This window comes from Paralichthys olivaceus, chromosome 15, assembly GCF_024713975.1.
Source record: "Paralichthys olivaceus isolate ysfri-2021 chromosome 15, ASM2471397v2, whole genome shotgun sequence".
Taxonomy (NCBI): domain Eukaryota; kingdom Metazoa; phylum Chordata; class Actinopteri; order Pleuronectiformes; family Paralichthyidae; genus Paralichthys; species Paralichthys olivaceus.
In genome coordinates, this window is record NC_091107.1 from 21,215,999 (window position 1) to 21,234,544 (window position 18,546).

At 42.1% G+C, this 18,546-nt stretch overlaps 1 protein-coding gene across 2 annotated transcripts; it reads left to right on the plus strand.

The window, feature by feature from the left end:
* The first annotated feature begins 1,354 nt into the window (after positions 1 to 1,354).
* On the plus strand, positions 1,355 to 17,911 carry fez1 (fasciculation and elongation protein zeta 1 (zygin I)). 2 transcript variants are annotated; one of them, XM_020086256.2, is made up of 10 exons: positions 1,357 to 1,657; positions 4,827 to 5,194; positions 9,074 to 9,161; positions 12,710 to 12,796; positions 13,476 to 13,644; positions 14,257 to 14,579; positions 15,242 to 15,322; positions 16,645 to 16,720; positions 16,802 to 16,867; positions 16,951 to 17,911. In XM_020086256.2, exons 2-10 carry the CDS (start codon positions 4,857 to 4,859, stop codon positions 16,965 to 16,967), a joined length of 1,245 nt encoding a protein of 414 aa, XP_019941815.1. In that variant the 5' UTR covers positions 1,357 to 1,657; positions 4,827 to 4,856; the 3' UTR covers positions 16,968 to 17,911. The 2 variants fall into 2 exon arrangements, with proteins under 2 accessions (XP_019941816.1, XP_019941815.1); XM_020086257.2 differs by lacking the exon at positions 12,710 to 12,796 and having other exon boundaries at positions 1,355 to 1,657.
* The last annotated feature ends 635 nt before the right edge of the window (positions 17,912 to 18,546 follow it).

The window sequence follows — 18,546 nt, forward strand, 5'->3', positions numbered from 1 at the left end:
ATCACCATGACATCATCGAGTCATCATCAGTCTTGACATTAAGGGGTGTGGCACACTGGGGTGTGAATTGTGTTTAATTTAAAAATAGATGAAATAGACAAAGGGCCGAAAAGTTTTCTAACTGTTAAAGACTTCAGATAAGTACAAAGATACAGAACAAAAACGGTCAGCATGTAAATATGAGCATAAGAAGTGTGTCAGGTTAATAACAGCCAATCACAGACCAACTTCTCTTCATCTGGTTCGCTGTGTCCACTGCAGCCTCCTCGTTTTGATCTGATGGGGCAAAATGAGGCTTTGTATTCAAATGCAATGAATTACACCTTCTTAACAGTCGGAACACAAATAAATAAAGTTATATTAACACAACTGATAACTTTAATTTGAAATAGTATTTTTAATCTTTTAAAGTAGAATAAGGGTTTTTTTGGGTAATTTTTCCTCATTCCTGTTGAGGGTTAAGAACAGAGGATGTCACAGCCTGTTATTGTATAGCCCGTATGAGACAAATTGTGATTTGTGAATAAGGGTTATACAAACAATGTTCCCTCTGTATAAACTGAAAACATCTTTTAGGACGTGTCTTTCTGTTTTGGACAGGAAACTGTACTTTAACTGTCGGCACACAGCACAAAGTCTATCACTGTATCACATAGACTGTTCTAAATAAACTTTTTCTTTTTAAAACGTCAACTGGAAGTGGAGTAAGATTTTCTCTGCACTGTGGTTCTCCTTTCCAAACTCCTCTCCTTCATATGTGTCCTTGACCTCATGAGGTTTTCCAATGGGGTAAAAAAATTGTTCATAATAAAGAGCATTATTTTAACTTTTTGACACAGCCAATTTTAAACTGTAACACATACATAATATAAACACAAGAAACCACAGAAAACGTGGCATCTTGCTAAACTGAAAGTGAGATTTTTTTCAATATAGGCTGTTCAAATGGCATTTGATTAAATAGTTGAATTTGATTGATTGATCATTGTGATATATAGAGAATCTTTAATGTTTCCCTCAGGAGAGATCTCCTTTGTGTAAGAAGGTGTCTCCCTCAGTAGATCATGTTTATGGCAGAACAGTAGACTGAGTTGTATCAGCACAGTGATCACTTCTGTGCAGGTTTCTCTCAGGTGTGTGGGACAAAGATTCAACAGAGAAGCTGGTGACACGGAACCTTACAGAACCATCTCCTCCCCCTCTCCTCATGAATATTGGGGAATTAATGCGTGCAGGCAGGGAAGGAGGGAGGGAGGGGGGAGGCAGGGACAAAGGGAGAAAGGGAGGATAGAGAGGGAACTAAGGAGGGAGGGTGGAGGGAGGGAGGTGGGAGCAGATGTCGTCAGAGGCCTGGCTGTGCGCAGGCTCCGTGCGCGCTGGGCTCGGATGCGTATTGATTGGAAAACAACGAGCTGTGGGACGACAGACCAGGGAGGCTACGGGCTAACGGGTGAGGGAAGGGACACGGACCGAACCACGGCACGCTGCCATCTTTTCCCTGTTCTTGGTTTTTCTACATTTCACCCTGGAATGACTGGAACCGCCGCCGCTCGTCCGTCGCTGCGAAAGAGGGATTAGACACAAGATCCCGGTCGTCTGAGAAGCACCTGCCTCCTCCATCACCAAGCCTCAACAGCCAGCGGCTCGTCCACTGCAGGTAATCCGTCTTCTCTGTGCCTGTCACCGGCCGCACACGCCTCCGCGCCCGCTCCTGAGCCATGACCCCTCTCTGAGGTCCTTGCTGTGCATCATCTTCCCTCCATCCTCCCTCCTCCTTGTAACCATGGTTTCCTCCCTTTCTCTCCATCCTCTCCTTCCTCGCAGCTCTTCTGTCCCTCCCCCACTCTCCTCCTTTTCCTTCCTCTGATGAGCTGATGACATGCGCTTGCTGATTGAATGATCTCCATTTCTGCCACGGCCGCTTGAATATTGATGTGCGTAAAATGCGCCTCACGTATATTTGTGGGACAAACCCCTCAACGGATTCACAGTTATTGTTTCCCAGTGGTGACTCTGAGTCATCCAATGGCTGTGACTGATGTGAATGATCATTTCAATTCATACTGCTGATGCACTCCAGGTTTGATCATAATATATGTTACAATATTGTTCTTATCTAAAATACTAAATAAACCCCAGGGTAAGCTATGGACAGTGTGTATGTGTTACGGCTGAGGGAGAATATACAGAACAATGTGCTTTGGATATCTGCAGTGGAATTGTTGGTCAGTTTATAGCTGGGTCGCATGTGGTCCCACTGGCTCCGTTGCATTAAATGACCTCTGATGAGCTCTTGTGATTGGCTCTTTCGTCTTACCTGTATCATTGTGGAGGACGGGGGGTGCACCTGAGACCAGCACTACTTTCAATGAAGGTCACCTACCAAAAAAAAAAAAAAAAAAGAACGCCTCCACACCTTCCACTCTGCAGTCAGCTTTAATGCAGATGCTGTGATTTAACATTTCATTCAAAAATTGTCACATATATTTGTCTAAATGGACCCAGCAGTAAATATAAAAGACCACAGCAGGACTGGAAAGTGCTATTAGCATGTTGTTTCCATGTCAAGCAGCAGTGGATCAGTATCTCCTGCAAAGAGACCCTGTGGCAAGGTTAAAGTCAGCTGCTAATTTCCATGTTGAAAAGTCAATGATCTCCAGAGTCACCACTTCTCAGTCACTGTCACACAAAGAAGGCAGGAGGTAATTAACTGATCTGCTATTAAATTAGAACAACTGAGACTTGTGAATTAAGTTGAAAACAAACGTAAAGAGAAACACTGAGGGACACAGACAGAGAAAAGCTATGAAGAAAGAGAGAGGGGATGTAATTGTGAAAAGCAATATCCGTCTGCAGACGGAGCAGCACTCTGCTGAGAGGCGTGCTGAGGAGGAAGAGGCTTCCACAGGCTTGTTTTTAAATGGACTCCTCGCCCACTTAGACCAGGCCACGGTCCAGCAAAGCACACAGCAGGAAGTGTAGGCCTGACTACTGTAATTACACTGCGTCAGACGGCCTCACTTGTCTTAAAAGTCTAACTGCAGCATTAGGTCCACCACTGACTGATGCGACCTTCTACAGGACTACACCCTTTCATTAGCACCAGGGAATGTTCCCAGTACATTATTGCATCTGTAAACTATATAGTATACATTTGAGCTGACATGATCAGTCTACAGTTGCTGTGCTTTGCTTTCTCTTAATATATTCCATTTTTGTCAACACTTCAGATAATTCAGTGAATCACAGTTGAAAGAAGAAGCACAACCATTTGCCCCATTATTAACAAATTAGAGATGCAAAGCCCAAGTGTCCCGGCTGCTCCTTCTGAACAACTAATGTGGTGAGGGACAGTTTTTGTTGTTGCTCTCAGATATATTCGGTCCTTTCTCTCTTGTAATTGTCACATGTTAAAGAATCATAAAGGAGGAGTAAGGCAGACAGGAAACAAGGTTATATTGTTCTGCCCAATAATCAGCCTCAACATTAAAACTACTAGTTTTAACCAATAACCTGTTCTGAACCATCGTTAATGTCATTTAAAGCTTATTCTATATATAATCTATTATTATGGTCTTCATAACTCGACTTAGTCAAACAATGGTTGTAATATAATGGCTGATCATAATCTATATCTATCTATTTGTCCCAGTAGAACCACTGGAGGTATAACAATGAAACGATTTAAAGAGGGAGAAGGTTTTTCCAAACCTTACTCTACTTGATGTATATATATATTTATATTACTGTAGTGTTGACTGTTAGTATTACAAACATATTACATATTAAGATTTGGTGAATAATAATAATAATAATTCAGGAAACCGTATTCATGTAGTAAAGACCTAAATTGTAAAAGGTATTTTGTAGAGTTCTTGAATTCCTGGGTCACGCCTCTGTGGGAAAGAGAAAAGGCTTCAAACCCTTAAAAAAATATAACTACTGAGGAGAAGAAAATGGAGAATGAAAACTTGGATTTAACACATTTAAAAGGGGATATTTAAATATACCTCATCCTGTCAGCACCAAGGTTTGACTATATTCTCCTCCATGGTTCACCAAGCTGCCCTATTTGACCGACTGAACTAAAAACACTAGGGAAGTAGTAAAATGAAAATAAAAGACCCAGAATGTGACTATGGATCTCCTGTGGCCTCCTGTCTCTTTGTACGGTTCTAAATTAAATCCAAGATTAAAGTATTAACTCTGAACACTGACGTGGTGAGAAGGGATTGTGCTGTGAAACGTATCCATGTTTAAATACATGTTTGCATTGACAATGAAAGTCGACTCTCGGAGCAGCAGTATAATAATCTATCACAATTTGTGACGCCATTTAGTGAAGTTATAAATAAATGAATCTGGACACCTAGACATTTAGCATCAACTCCCTGTAGTAATACGTGACGTACTTTGACAAATCTTCCTGTAATTTCATGTCCCAGGAACTTGGTCACCTCATCACTGAAATCCCTATGGAGTCACTTAATTAACTGTGGTTTACCAGTAGAGCCAACTGGTTTGGTTCCCTTTGGGACCTGGTCCCCTTCTGGCACATGCACCTCCATCTCCTCTTTGTCTAGACAACATGGTGCCATTGCACATGAGGTGAGGCCGCCATGATTTAGGAGACGCCAGATAAATCCTTCTGGGTTATTAGTAAATCTCACAGATGGGGACAGATTAAAATAATGAGAGATTTTTGTGATTTGACTGATCGGGTCTTTAAACATGTCCTGCAGCACTGGCCTTTGAGAGAATGCTAAAGAAACTTAGAGCATCAGTTTCATAAAGATCAAACACCTCACTGTGTCTGTTTCACGCAGGGCTTGGACATCATCCCGACAGGGGACATCATGGAAGCCCCTCTCGTGTGTTTGGACGAGGAGTTTGAGGATCTGCGGCCGTGTCGGATGGATGAACTGGACAATCCAGTGCTGGACCACTCCTCTTACTCCACCACCACCTCCACCACCACCACCATCCCGCTGGCCTCCATCACCCGGGAAGACTTCTCTGAGCTGGAGAACTTCTCTGAGATGATGAGCTTCAAGTCGATGGAGGACCTGGTCAACGAGTTTGACGAGAAGCTTAATGTCTGCTTCCACAATTACAACACCAAGACGGAGGGTCTGGCACCCATACGCAGCCAGTCACACAACCAGGAGGATGAGGAGCAGCTGCAGGATGAAGAGTGAGTGACCACAGTTAATACTGTATATCAAGAAAATTGTTTTCTAGAACTCTCAGCCCATTAGCAGCCATCCTCTAATGTTTGATTTCCAGCCTATAGTGAGCAGGCGGTCATAGAGAGAGTTCAGAATTACTTTGAACTGGCTCTTTACAGATTTGTACAGATTTGTGGTTGAGTGGTAATTCACCATGTATCTTGGTTACTAATGTGTGTTGGAAGGAGAAAATTTGAAATTTAAAGTCTACAGTCCCATGGACATTAAAACAGCTTGGTTTGGTTTTGGTCAGTTGCACTATTGATAATTCATCCATCCATCCTGGAGCCAATCCAGGTGGGGTACACTCTGGAGAGGTTGCCAGTGTAAAGCACTGATATATATTTATCAATATTATTTTATTTTAGGACATAGAGCAATTATCGATATCATCGTCATGTTTACATTTGGCATTTGAATCAGTTCTCAACAACGTCCATGCCATCTTTAATCCACGGAAGGAGATTGAGGAGATGGAGAGCACAAATAAGATGGAAAAATACAACAAGAGCAACAAGAAAGTAATATAATAAAAACAATCAAGTTAACAGATAAAGAAACAAATGGAAGAATTAACAGAATTGCAGGAAAGATAAAGTATTGTTAAGTGGGGGAGCTGCTGGGAGCTGCAAAGTTGCAAATAAGCAACGACATTGTTCATCAAAACAAAAATCCTTTTCAGCACCATTGTTTTATCGACTGCAGATTACAAACCTAATAATAACTTGGGTTTATTCTATTTCTATATTCCTGTTTGAACTCATATTATCCTACTATAGATAATAATAACCACAAATATAGTGACATGATGAAATACCACAGCCAGACTCTCAGCCCACAGAGAGCCCTTTATGTAAATCACACTTGTGCAGTCACTATGCTGCTGCTCTCACAGCCGAAGTCAAGGCCTCAACAGTGGCTCGGCGGCCGGGCAAGACACACATGACAACAACCAGTGTGTTCCCACACACACAGACCGCAGCATCCCAAACAACCGGTCAATCAGGGGCCTGACCCCACCCTCCGACAACAGCCCGGACTGCGTGCTGAATTATTCAGTGGGCAGCGTCACATGCCTGAGTTGGCTTTGGCTCTGTGGGTCTGTCTCTGTCTCTCCACCAGCTGACTGCCACATCCTCCACCTCACAGGCGTCCTCACACTGTGAATATGAATCAGGCTAAAAATAGCCTGGACGTAGGTGTAAGAGGAGAGCGTTTGGAGAGGGATCACATGCACATGATTCTTCAGACGATGTAAAAGTGCCTGTATTTATGCTGTGGTGATGATTAAGTACACAGGACTGTGGGTGGATAGAGTTTGGCAGTACTACACTAATCTGCATGTTATTACCTTGAATACGATCCTAATGCTTTACACTGACTGGTTATGGCACACATGAGGAAACCAGTGTAGATATATTCAGGTCAAACATACCATCTTCAATCTATTGAGTCCATTAACAATATCTCATTGCTGATGGTTTTTTCGTAACAATTCTCCTCAACAATCTGTTTTGAATCTCAAATGAAGTCCCTTAATATTCATTCACCTCAGTGCCACTCAGGCAGACTACAAGCAGCTATTAATAGAAAGTGAGACAGTACTGAAGCTCATAAATCACTGAATTATGGGAAAATATCTCTCTTCAGTGAAGAATGGAGTCTGATTTGAAAACAAGGAAAAACACAGATCCACAGAATTCTCTCGACATTAAATCTGTCGTTTGGTTGTGAACAGTTTGTCACAAATTTAGTCCCAGCCTCTTAAATGAACTGATACGATTCAGAGACATTGGTGATGATATGAAACAGAATGATTCCTCCTCTGTGGCTGAGGGTCAACAAACACAGCAGGACCATGTCGTAACATGGGGAACCAGTTCATGTCGGCCAGCCCACAAGACCACGCCCCTGTATGACATAGGCAGCATGTGCTGGTCATGTGATGTTGTTGTTGTTTCCTTTCTGTCATTGTTCATTTGAAGGAAAATATTCAAGATTCAAGAATATTATTGTCAAATCCAGAGTCATCCTCAAATCAGTACCACTTATAAAGATTGCAAATATTACAAAAAACAACTTTATCTTAAGATATAAGCTACAAGAAAAATAAAATGAAATACATTTCTAAAATATTAGTAAATGCAAGGCAACAAGGGTGCAAAGAGCATACAATAGCATGAAAGTAAGCTTTGACATTTGGAAATAGAGTTTTCTTTTACTGTCATTTTAAAAAATATATTTAATTGGTCTGTTTTAGAGTTTCACAAATTCGTGCTGTCAAACCAAAGTGTCCAGTTCATCCCACAGCAGCTGCATGAGGTGTAATCTGTGCTGCTCTGTTCTTGTGAAGCCTTCTGCTCCTCTAATGGTTTGGCTCATTATGTTGCTGCAGGATGAAGCTCTGACGCGTCTGTCTTACTTTATCACTTGTCTTTTTCTCACCACTCAGATAGAACTATATAGTTGTACTTCCTGCAGTATTATATATTATAGTGTTGTATGCCTAGTAATGTAGTAACAATGTAGTAACACTTTGTTCCAACACTGCTTTAAACCGACAGAGGGTTCATCAACTAATGCTGTTGTACCTCTGAGAGCTGTTTGAATTAATCTGCAACGTTTCATGTACCTTTACTGTACATACTTGAAAACGCCTGTGTTCTATGAGGCTTAAATGATTTTACATTACATTTCATTTAGCTGATGCTTTTATCCAAAGCGACTTACAATAATTGCATCAACCATGACGGAACAAACCCAGAACAACAAGAATCAGTTGTTATTGTAGGACTCACCTACGTTTGAAGAATAACTGGAATTTCAGAATATTGTGTTCCACATGAGAGTGATATGTATCTGTTGTAATGTACATGCAGATACAAACTGTATGTAGTCAGCTGCTGGTTAGTGTAGCTTAGCATCAAGACTGTAAGGGCTAACTTCACAATAACTATTTTTCAGTGTTAAAGACAGACATGTTTCTCTGAATACATAGTCTGTTTCCATAATGGAGGCAATCCAATCTAATTAGGAAAAAATACATTCACCACAAATTTACTAAATGTTGCATCTCACATAAAAATGGGTAAACAGTGCAGTTCAGTATTTTTGGCTCAATCAACATTGTTTTATTGTTTAGTTTCTGCTAAGGGTTAAGTGTAATAAACTTTGGCCCTGTTTATGTGCTGGCGCTCACATCCGTGGCACACAGACATGGCTGGTGAGGTAAGCCGTGAACTCAATAGCGTCCACTGTGTGATGGGGTGTGGGCAGTGCCACTGGGAGCAGGGCAACAGGCCTGGAACAACCTCTGCAAAAACACAAAGGCTCGCACACAAAGGACACTTCTCTTCCAGTTCTGTTTCAGTCCTGCTCAGACAGACACTTGCTCGAGGGGCAGCCAGAGACCAGCAGCACGATGATGTGAGAAGCTTTATCTAAATCTCCGCTCAGGAAATCTTTTAACGAGTAGTAAGCTCTGCTTTATTTTCTGTTGTGCATTGTTCCTCTGCAGCCTCCAGCTCTGCACATTGACCACCATCAGAGACTTGTCTCATTGAAATATTGACTGAGTTGCAGGCTGCTGAAGACGGGTCTGAGTAAACCGCCTTTACACGCTGGCAGATAAAACAACACACCAAATCCTCGTCTAATGCTGTTATATAACCGTGTAACTACACCATGTGTGGCTACAGCAGCTTATCATCGTAGACAGCCTTTAAAGCTAAGGGCACAAACTGTGTTTTTGTTTCTGGTTGATGTGCGTTTCTTGTGTATGTGTTACCTGAACATTGCCTTCCTCACATATGTGCATCTATGTGCCTTTGTGTGTAACCTTACAGTGTGTGGGATGCTCTAACTGACAATTACATCTCCACCTGGGACGGCCCGGATTCAGAGGGACTCAACGGGAACCTTTCTGACCAGGAGGTAAATGTCATTCACATCTTTCTTTATGTGGTTTATAGGGAATGTACAATTAGGTTTGCTTTTGATTTTTAAAAAGTAATTGTATTTTACTTCCTATAACCTGAAGCTACATGTGTGGTAAACCATTATTTTATTTTGCTGAGAAAACTTTTTTCTCTCTTCTCCTATTTATAGTTGATATAAAGTTGGTCTACATTTTATTCAGCTGTCCTCAGGAGCAGTTTATTACCATTGCAATTTCCCTGGGATGATGTGTAGTGAGAATGAATCAGAAGCCTCAGAAGCATTAACCATGAATGAGCAGCTGATTCTGATACCGTTTCTTCACAAGTGTTATGCTGCAGTGGGTGTGGTTTGATAAAAGCTAAGACTAGAGGTCTGACCCAGGAATCGGGCTCACAGCCCCAGAATGTTTGTTCCTATCTCTTATTCCAGTGGCTACAGATAGTTGCATAAATGTTCCCCAGTGTCCGTTAGTATTTTAAATTAAGATCCTCACAACGCATTACTGTTTAGTCCTTTGTGATGGTTTTAGATTTCTGCAAATGTGTTTTTCACGATGAGGAGGAAAGCTGAGCTGCTGACTGACTCGTTCTTTTTGAGGCTTAATCTCGTGCTGACACGTGAAGACCATGCCTGACCAACCCTGACGGCTCTCACTCCCCCCCCCCAACCTTCCCTTCCTTAATTGGCTGTCACATACAACTGGACAGCAGCTCTTAGCAGTCAAGGCCATGTTTGGGCTGGTCAAGGCCTGAGCAGACATTTGCGTCCCAGAGGGAGAGACTTTCTGTGAGAATGCACCATAGTACTCATATTCTCTTCTTGTTTTTTGACTCCAGAGGTTTAGATTCTCCCTTTATTTAAAAGAAATTATTCTCTTGTGGTTATTTAGTTTGTAGGTCAAGCAGTTTTATCTTTGTCTTTAAATAGGTGCACATGTTCATCTGCCTTGAGCTGCCGGTTCTAATGAGGTTAATCTATTTATTTTAAACAAATCCACGTTATATGTCTGTCTGCTGTGAGCTGTGAATTTTATGAATTGTCTTACTGTATCAAATTCAAAATTAGAAAACCTTTTATTATTCCTACTTGCTTTGGTACAACTGCTCAGTGAGATAGAACACAAGTAAAAGAGTTCAATCTACTACGAAAATGACTATAAAATACTAATAAAATAAACACATTGTATGAATGAAACATGTAAATATAAAAGTAAAAGTAATATGTGAGACAGAATCACAGTAAAGTGCAAAACTGAGAATGAAGTAAATTCACTGGTGACTTAAAGGTCCAGTGTGTAAGATTTAAGTGAAAGGTAACTATTGGCAGAAATTGAATGTAGAATAATCCTCATGATGTTTTCACTTGTTCGTTTAATCTAAATTATATGAATTGTAGTTTTATTTACCACAGAAAAGAACCTTTATATTTAAATACTTTATATTTACATGGAGGGGGTCCTCTCTACGGAGGCCACCATGTTTTTTACATGAGTCCAGACTGGACAAACTAAACACCTCTTGAGTTTTTATGACAACTGAAGTTACCACAGGTTTCTTTACATGTTTGAAAGGAGAGGGTGAGGTGAGGGGTGTTCAGCGGCAACATGCAACTTCAACACTTGATGTCACTAAATTCTACACACTGTACCCTTAACAGTAAATTAATTGTAAGCAGTGCAGTGCTCGTTCGAGACCTGCCTGTTTGCAATGGGCAGTTGGCCGGTCGTGATACTGGCGTCAGCTTTTGATCTTGTAATTGAGCAGCTGCGGCCCAAAGAGCTGTTCACCTGTTCATTCAAAGTTCAGTGAAGCCCGAGGCAGCACACAGTACTACAAACTGGAGAATCAAATGTCACATACGCTGATGAGTCCCAGCCGCTGCAGAATATTGGACACCGGTTTATTAAAATGTTCATTATATTGAAAATATCTCGTGTTCAAATCACCCCAAATTTCACAATGTACTTCTTTGGGCCAACAATGCACATGCATGTATAAAGTGTGAAGCCGATAAGATGAATGGTTGTTTTCCACATTCAGATTTCTCAAATTATTAGATGGATGGGTAAAGTGAATTGTGGGTCAACAGTTAAGTTAACAGTATAGCAGAGCACTGATGGAGATGTACAGAAAGAGGAGGAACTGTATAACTGGATGTCCACAGGAAGGAGGAACCACATGAGCACATTCGGAACTTGTGGCTAACAGAGTAGAGGTTGGGAGACGTTGTCCATGATGGAGAAAAGTTCTGACAACGTCCTCCTCTGTGGCTACACACACAGGACTGAGCTGGTCCTCTGCATCACTTTGTCGTGTCTGGTGTTGTCGGCCACTTTCAGGCCACTACCAGCAGCCCACAGTGTAGAAAATGGCACTGGTCACCACAGACATATAACATGTGCAGCGTGACGCTACAGACGGTGAAGGACTGACTCTGACTTACTGACACAAGTTCAGGCCAATAATAAGCAGTAAAGACAACTGTGGACATGCAAAGAAAAATACTAAGACTCTACAGTCGTATAGTCGCTTAAAGGTGCTTTTAGCTAAATGCTAACACCACCCTATGTCCACAATGAAAATAGGTGGCATCAAGCTTAATAGTGATGTTTAGCAGGTGTAATGTTCCATGTTGTTCATCTTTTTTATTTGCACCAAACTGATGGGAGTGACATTAGTTTTGTAGGAATTATTTTAGATACCAAGGTGACCTGTTGACACGATGATGGTGCTGGATTCATGTCAGTGAGTCACCTAAGTGATTTAATTCTTCCTGAGTGGAGAGAGAAGAATGTCTGAAGGAAATGTTCAAGATATAACACACCTGCTTACAAATTAGTCAGGGATTCACTAAAGCCAGAAAAATTCATACCATTAATGTCAATAAACCAACTCTACAATCCATCCAATTGCAGTTGTTGCTATTTTCTTGTATCAATAGATCCACTTCACTACAATTATACATTCGCCGAAAACTGATAAATACAAAAAAATTGCTATTTAAACAAGTTTACAGATGGAATCATTAATTGCTTTTTAAAAAGTGCTAATAAATCATGTAAACCCTTTCAAATATTTAAACATGACACTTGCAAGTAAGTGGGATCCCATGCAGACTGATCTCCATATCAAATAATCATTAGGGATTCAGTTTAATATTCCAATACAAAGTGGCAGTGTGGCAAAGGACAATGCCACAGGGCTCTCCCAGACCCAGAGACACGACTGTTGCTTTGCAGCATCACATTATTGAAATAACCATTAAACATCAATCAAACACAACATAAACAACTAGCTTTGCAGCTTTTCAGCCCTCCACATGTCTCCTCGAGGCCGCTCTGCTGCTGCCTTTTGTAGCGGAGGACCAAATCAGCTAACAGCTCTCACCTGCACTGATTGATCCTCTGGTCCAGGTGGAGGTGCTCCCCCATCTACCTCCACAAGCAGCTATGACTCTCGTTAGCCTTGTTTTCTTAGTGAGGCCCCCTGCTGGTCTTTATTTCTCTGCTGACTGGTTTCCATGTTGTGTCCTGCAATCTGCAGATTCACGAAAAAGAGGAGGAAGAGATGAATGAAAAGAATGACAACGCCAAATGTCTGAATGAAGAGCCTCTCATCACAGCTGATCAGGTGTGTGTCTGCCTGCCTGTCTGTTGTGGGGACTTCAGATTCCATTTGTGCTGACTTTGTCATACTGTTAGAATAGTTAGAGACATTCCAGTCACCCTCAAAGAATTCTTACACACTGCAACCCAACAGAGCCTGTCTGCTTAAGGGCCGATCACCATCACTTCTGTTTTATTTGCACTAGACTTTCAACGTTACCAGGCTTTCAAGACCTTGTCTGCAGGATTGTGTGCATAGACCTGTGTATTAGCAACACAACAGTAAAATAATACTGGTGATATAGACTGTGCATAGGATTGGGAATAGTAAAGGACCAAAATTTGACCCCCAGTGGGACCCCATACTCAACCTGTGATTGTTGGCCTTCACATTTTCATTGTTCAGTCTCCATGTTGTTAAATTGCAACTTGCGCTCATCTGAGTGCCTATGGGCATGTGGTCAGGAATATTGTTTTCCAACTCGAGCTGACCTCCACTGCTGCAGCCTGCGTCCACTTAAATAATGGATTTAAGTACATGTATACTTCAGGAGGAGACGTTTGGTCTTTTACCGGCTCCATTTGACTGATAAATGACGGACATGAATGTGTTTGTTCTTACCAGTGTCTGCTGATCACTTTCCCGTCCGTCTACTCGTCTCCCTATATCTCTCCATCTAACTCTCTCGCTCTCTCTCTTCAAGGTAATTGAGGAGATAGTTGAGATGATGGAGAACTCTCCAGATCCTGGTGAAACAGAGGAGGAGGAGGACGAGGAGGAGAGCAGCCACTGCTCCTCCAGGACCAGCCCCTCTCTGCTGGAGGAGATCCGGCAGCTGTCACAGGCCTCCAACAACAACTGCTCCTACGAAGGTGAAACTAGAAATAATCCATGTTATTTCTTTTGTTTAATCTCCGCAACTTGCTATCTGACACTGAGGGAGAACCTCCTCAAACAAGACCCTGCCACAGGCTGAACATAAAAAATACATTTTCATGATTATAGATTTTTACATTTTACATTCATGGTGACACACCAGCACAGACTGCATTAAATATGCAGCGTATGCAACAAGTTACTGTCTGTAAATCTTGGTTTAGGGGGGAAAAGGTGAACTGAGTCCCTTATATACACACACACACATACACCAACACAAATGAACACACTAGTTCTCATTCCAGCAGGACCATAGGTGAGAGTTCAGGACAACGCAGTGTTCTCTGCCATAAGGCCTCCCTTTGCTGAACAGATTGGAGATCCACGTGGTCCCACATTCATCCCAGACACTCTGGGAATGGCAGCGAACACGGCAATGATATTGCCACAATGTCACAGAAACTGACACCTGCAGTTAATATTAGCTCTACCGATTTTGCTGATTTATTTGTATGGCACATTATCATACACAAAGATCATTCGATGCAAAATACTTTGGCACAAAACAACATCCAACTGTCCTTCCCTCTCCATCATCTGTTCCGCAGGCCTGAGCCTGATGCCCAGCTCAGCTCTGGTCGAGCTGCTGCACCGGGTGGAGGCCGCCATCCGCGACTACTCCGAGGAGCTGGTCAGTCAGCTGGCTCGGCGCGAGGAGCTGGAGTTCGAGAAAGAAGTGAAGAACACTTTCATCACGGCCCTGATGGAGGTGCAGAACAGGCAGAAGGAGCAGCGCGACAGCAGCAAACGTCGACGCCGGGACAAGGCCCTGAGCCTGCAGGGTGGAGGCACCCAGTCTGTGAACATAGGGAACGCAGGGAACACAGGCTCCATGGGACGCACAGAGAAGACAGGGAGCATGCCTGTCAAGGTGAGAGGGAGGGAGGGACGGCCTTGTTTACTTCAAACACTTTAATTATTAATGTTTAATGAGTACATGCATGTGCATCATAATTGTTGGGCCTTTCACACAAACTATTCACAACTTTGTGCTCTCATCAGTGTCGCTTCATCAGAATTTATTTTGCAAATAAGTATATTCTTGAAGATGAATATGGACGTGCATGTTTAACCCAGTGTAAATCAGAGAAAGGTGAAACCAGTGTGTGTCAGCTCTACCTCTCCCCTCCTCCGACTGTGAGCATAATGGATCTCATGTCCATTAGCTGCTAAAGTATCTTCCAGGAAAGATCCTAAAGTGCAGGTGACCCACTGTCTTCATACAGTAAGAGCCCAGTCCAGTCTGCTCCTGTCCAGTAACAGAGAAACAGCCTAATGGAGTTTCCCAGTATTGTTAAATCTCTATCTGAGGCTGCAGTGGTGAAGTCAGGCGAATGTTAACATGACATAATGATGCAGATGCAATATAAACAACCAGGATCACTGTATCTCATCGTGACTAAAAAATAATCACTAACATGGTTTGAGTGAGATGCTGAAAGTGAAAATTAAAAATTCTTGTTTTCATCAATGAATTGCTGATCATTACCATAATGTCTAACCGTGTGTGTGTGTGTTATTTGCGACCTGCAGCGTTTCAGCATGGAAGGACTGTCCAGCATCCTGCAGACGGGCATCAGACAGACGTTTGGAAGCACAGGCAACGATAAACAGGTCAGGTCAGAGGTCAAAACAAATGCCATCTGCAACTACAAATACATGTTCATTAGAAAGAGAAGGGACCCATAATTATTATGACACACCCTGTACACATTGTTGCCTGGCAACCTTTACCCTCTTTTTTTCTCCTCCCTCCTCCTTCCTCCGGTCTAAAATATATTTTTAGTTCTGTGCTGCTTCCTGCAACGTCTGGATAGAACAACACATGTTGACACTGGACATCAGACAGCAGCATTACAAGGAGTGAATCTGTAATCATTTCCTTTAGCATAAAGACATTAGAACACGTGGTTGCAGTTTGACATGTATATTTAGACACAATATACAACATGTATTTACAGTGTGGAGGGGCCTTTACTGTGCTGCACCAGCCGTGCTGAGGCGGCTCACGCTCTGGGCCCCACAGCTTCAGCTGCAGCTTCACTGGCTTTGTTGACATCACTGCCTCAGCACCAGGCTCAGTTGAGGTCACAGGGATGATTGTCCTTCCCTGTGTAATTTGACCTCTGCTGCTACCGTAAGCCACAGCTCGGATGCACCGCAGGAATACGCCTGTTTTCGTCCAGATACTGTAAATGTCAGGCAGATGCTCACAGACAGGTGACGGGTTGGACTTGATTTGGTTTGTCAAAGTCATAGTTGAATATATTGGTCTGCTTTGCTCCAGTTATCACTTCCTTCTCAATAAGTTTGGGAGCGATTGCAGGTGCTGTGAATTTACCCTTGTGTTTACATCTGATCACAGATTGTGACGCATTACACAGTCCACTGACTTCTAGTGGACCTGTTCTGCGTTTTGAGAGATATGCTTCTTAATCAAAAAGATCGGTAGCAGCTAATTAGCTTGGTTTATAGACTGGAAACAGGTATAGCCTGGTTGTTGGAAAAAGGAAAATGAAATGCATATAAAATGCACTAGAGCTTTACATCACAGTACACATTCACATCATTCATAGTGTTCTTATGTTTTAGTACTTTGTCTTGAACTCATACATTCTATTTACACTCACACCCATCTGGGGTCATTGGGTGTACAGGACATGCAGGCTGGAGGACCCGGGTATCAAACCACTGACTTTTCAACCTTCCAATCGGATGACTATTTCTACCTCCTCAGCTATAGCCTATATAAAGCTTGTATAAAGGACAGATTTGGGGGCAGAAACAGTCTTTTAATCTGAAAGCAAAGTGGTGCATTTCCCAAAATGCTGAAACATTAGTTCAGATCTTTAGATTCAGTGCTGTGTCCTCACCAGTGATAGAAAGCTGTCGCCAGATGTTAACTTGACTTTGAAATGTCTCTCTTTTGTTTTTAGTATCTGAACACAGTTATTCCATATGAGAAGAAAGCCACCCCTCCATCTGTTGACGACCTGCAGATGCTCACAAAAAGTAAGTGTCCGCTCTGCAACATCTCTATAAAAAGAAAACACAAAGGTAAATATATCCTGACACTTGTACGTCTTCCACTAGTTCTTTATGCCATGAAGGAGGACAGTGAGAAGGTGCCCACACTGCTAACTGACTACATACTGAAAGGTAAGCACAACAACACAACAGACAACATTAAATTAACGCTGTCTACTCTCACTGACACATAATTCTCCATTATTCTCTTACAGTCCTGTGTCCTACCTAAACCACCGGTATGCCAGGAGCCACAGTGTGACGGAGGGTTCTCCCCCCCGAGGGCCTTTCCAGCCCTCCTCACCTCTGGCCCTAGCTGCATGATGACCTCCCATCTTTTACCATTATCAACCATGGATCCTCACCATCGACATTATCGTGTTCACCTCAACTATGACTACTGCCTTTTGCTGAGCTCACCTTCTCCCTCCCTGCACATTTAAGTTCAGGCCAGACTGTAAAATGGCCGCCGTCTTAATACTTTAACAAGTGTGGCGGTAAGTCCCGTTTGAAAGGACTTCAACTAACGGAGCATGACATGCTGTTACTGACACATCACCACTCTGGTACAGGGATATCATCACTGCTTTCTGTTCCTTAATCTCTTCAGTTTGTTCTTCTTTCTTTCCTCTAACAGAATTTCAGTGTTGCCAAGTTGTACTCATCAACTGACCTCTTAACCACAGTTGATTGTTGTATTCATTGATTCTGTTTCAGAAAAAAAAAAAGTGATTCATTTGAATACAAAAGCCATGCACCTTTTTCTGCCGACTTAGTACTGTAGCTCCATGTGAATAAAAAGAAACACACAACTATTACGGGTGCGGTGCATCACAAAGCTTTTCTTATTTTGTTGTTTCTTTGACTTTTTGTTTCACTGTCTTATATCCGGTGCTCTTCTGACTTTTTGTAATTTCTTTTCATTTGTATCTCAATATTTGATATAAAGTCTGATTTTCTATTTGATTTACTGTCATGAGAGCGACAGTGCTCTGTGCACTCCACCCTGTTCAGCCCCATGGAGGTGTATTACTGAGTTATCATCCCCTGACGAGACGAGCTCATTTCAATGAAGGCGTGCATATTTGCATATTAGCATATTTAAGACTTCCTTTGCGCCATGTAGGTGAATGTTACATCCTTAATCGCAAATTCTAATAAACATTCTACCCGGAAGATGTGTGACACGAGCGTCTTTCTGTCTTTACCCCTCTCAGGGAGTGTGTCTATTAAAGTTGTTTTTATTTACTTACTACACAACATACATATAACAAGACATTTTGAATGGGTGCCTTTTGCTTGGTGCCCACTCCACACAGAGGGACATTTTGTTTAACAGGAAGGAGATAGACCGTAAGAGAGAGAGAGAGAGATGGTGAGAGAGAAAGACATTTCCAAAAGCTGCATGATTTTATAATCATGCATGCTCCAGGTCGGTGACAGAGAGACTTGGCCAATTTCAGAGAGAGAGAGAAACCATGTTGTGAGGTTGAAAGGTCTTCTCACCATCCATGGGATTTAATTAAAAAAATTCAGCCTCCTTCAGGCTTCCTGGGAACATCCCGTAACTATTTGGGTATTTTATTTTGAAAATCGAGTATCCTTCAGTATCCCTGGTAAGGTCTTATCACCATGCAGGGATATGGACCTAACAAGGAGCCTAACTGCAGAACTTTACCTTGAGGTGGAGGAACAGTTCAGGAATAAACATCCAAACATGTCTCTTTATAATCAGTTATGCTTCTAATGATACTCATCCTAACTCTTTATTGTGTTTTTTCCAGGAAGTTAAAGGTGTTGAATAGTCAGAT

Excerpts from the sequence above, each read along its gene's own strand:
- fez1 (XM_020086256.2), top strand. The coding sequence starts at position 4,857 with ATGGAAGCCCCTCTCGTGTGTTTGGACGAGGAGTTTGAGGATCTGCGG. Across the intron at positions 5,195-9,073 it reads GAGCAGCTGCAGGATGAAGA|TGTGTGGGATGCTCTAACTG; the intron begins GTGAGTGACCAC and ends GTAACCTTACAG. Across the intron at positions 16,721-16,801 it reads CCTGCAGATGCTCACAAAAA|TTCTTTATGCCATGAAGGAG; the intron begins GTAAGTGTCCGC and ends GTCTTCCACTAG.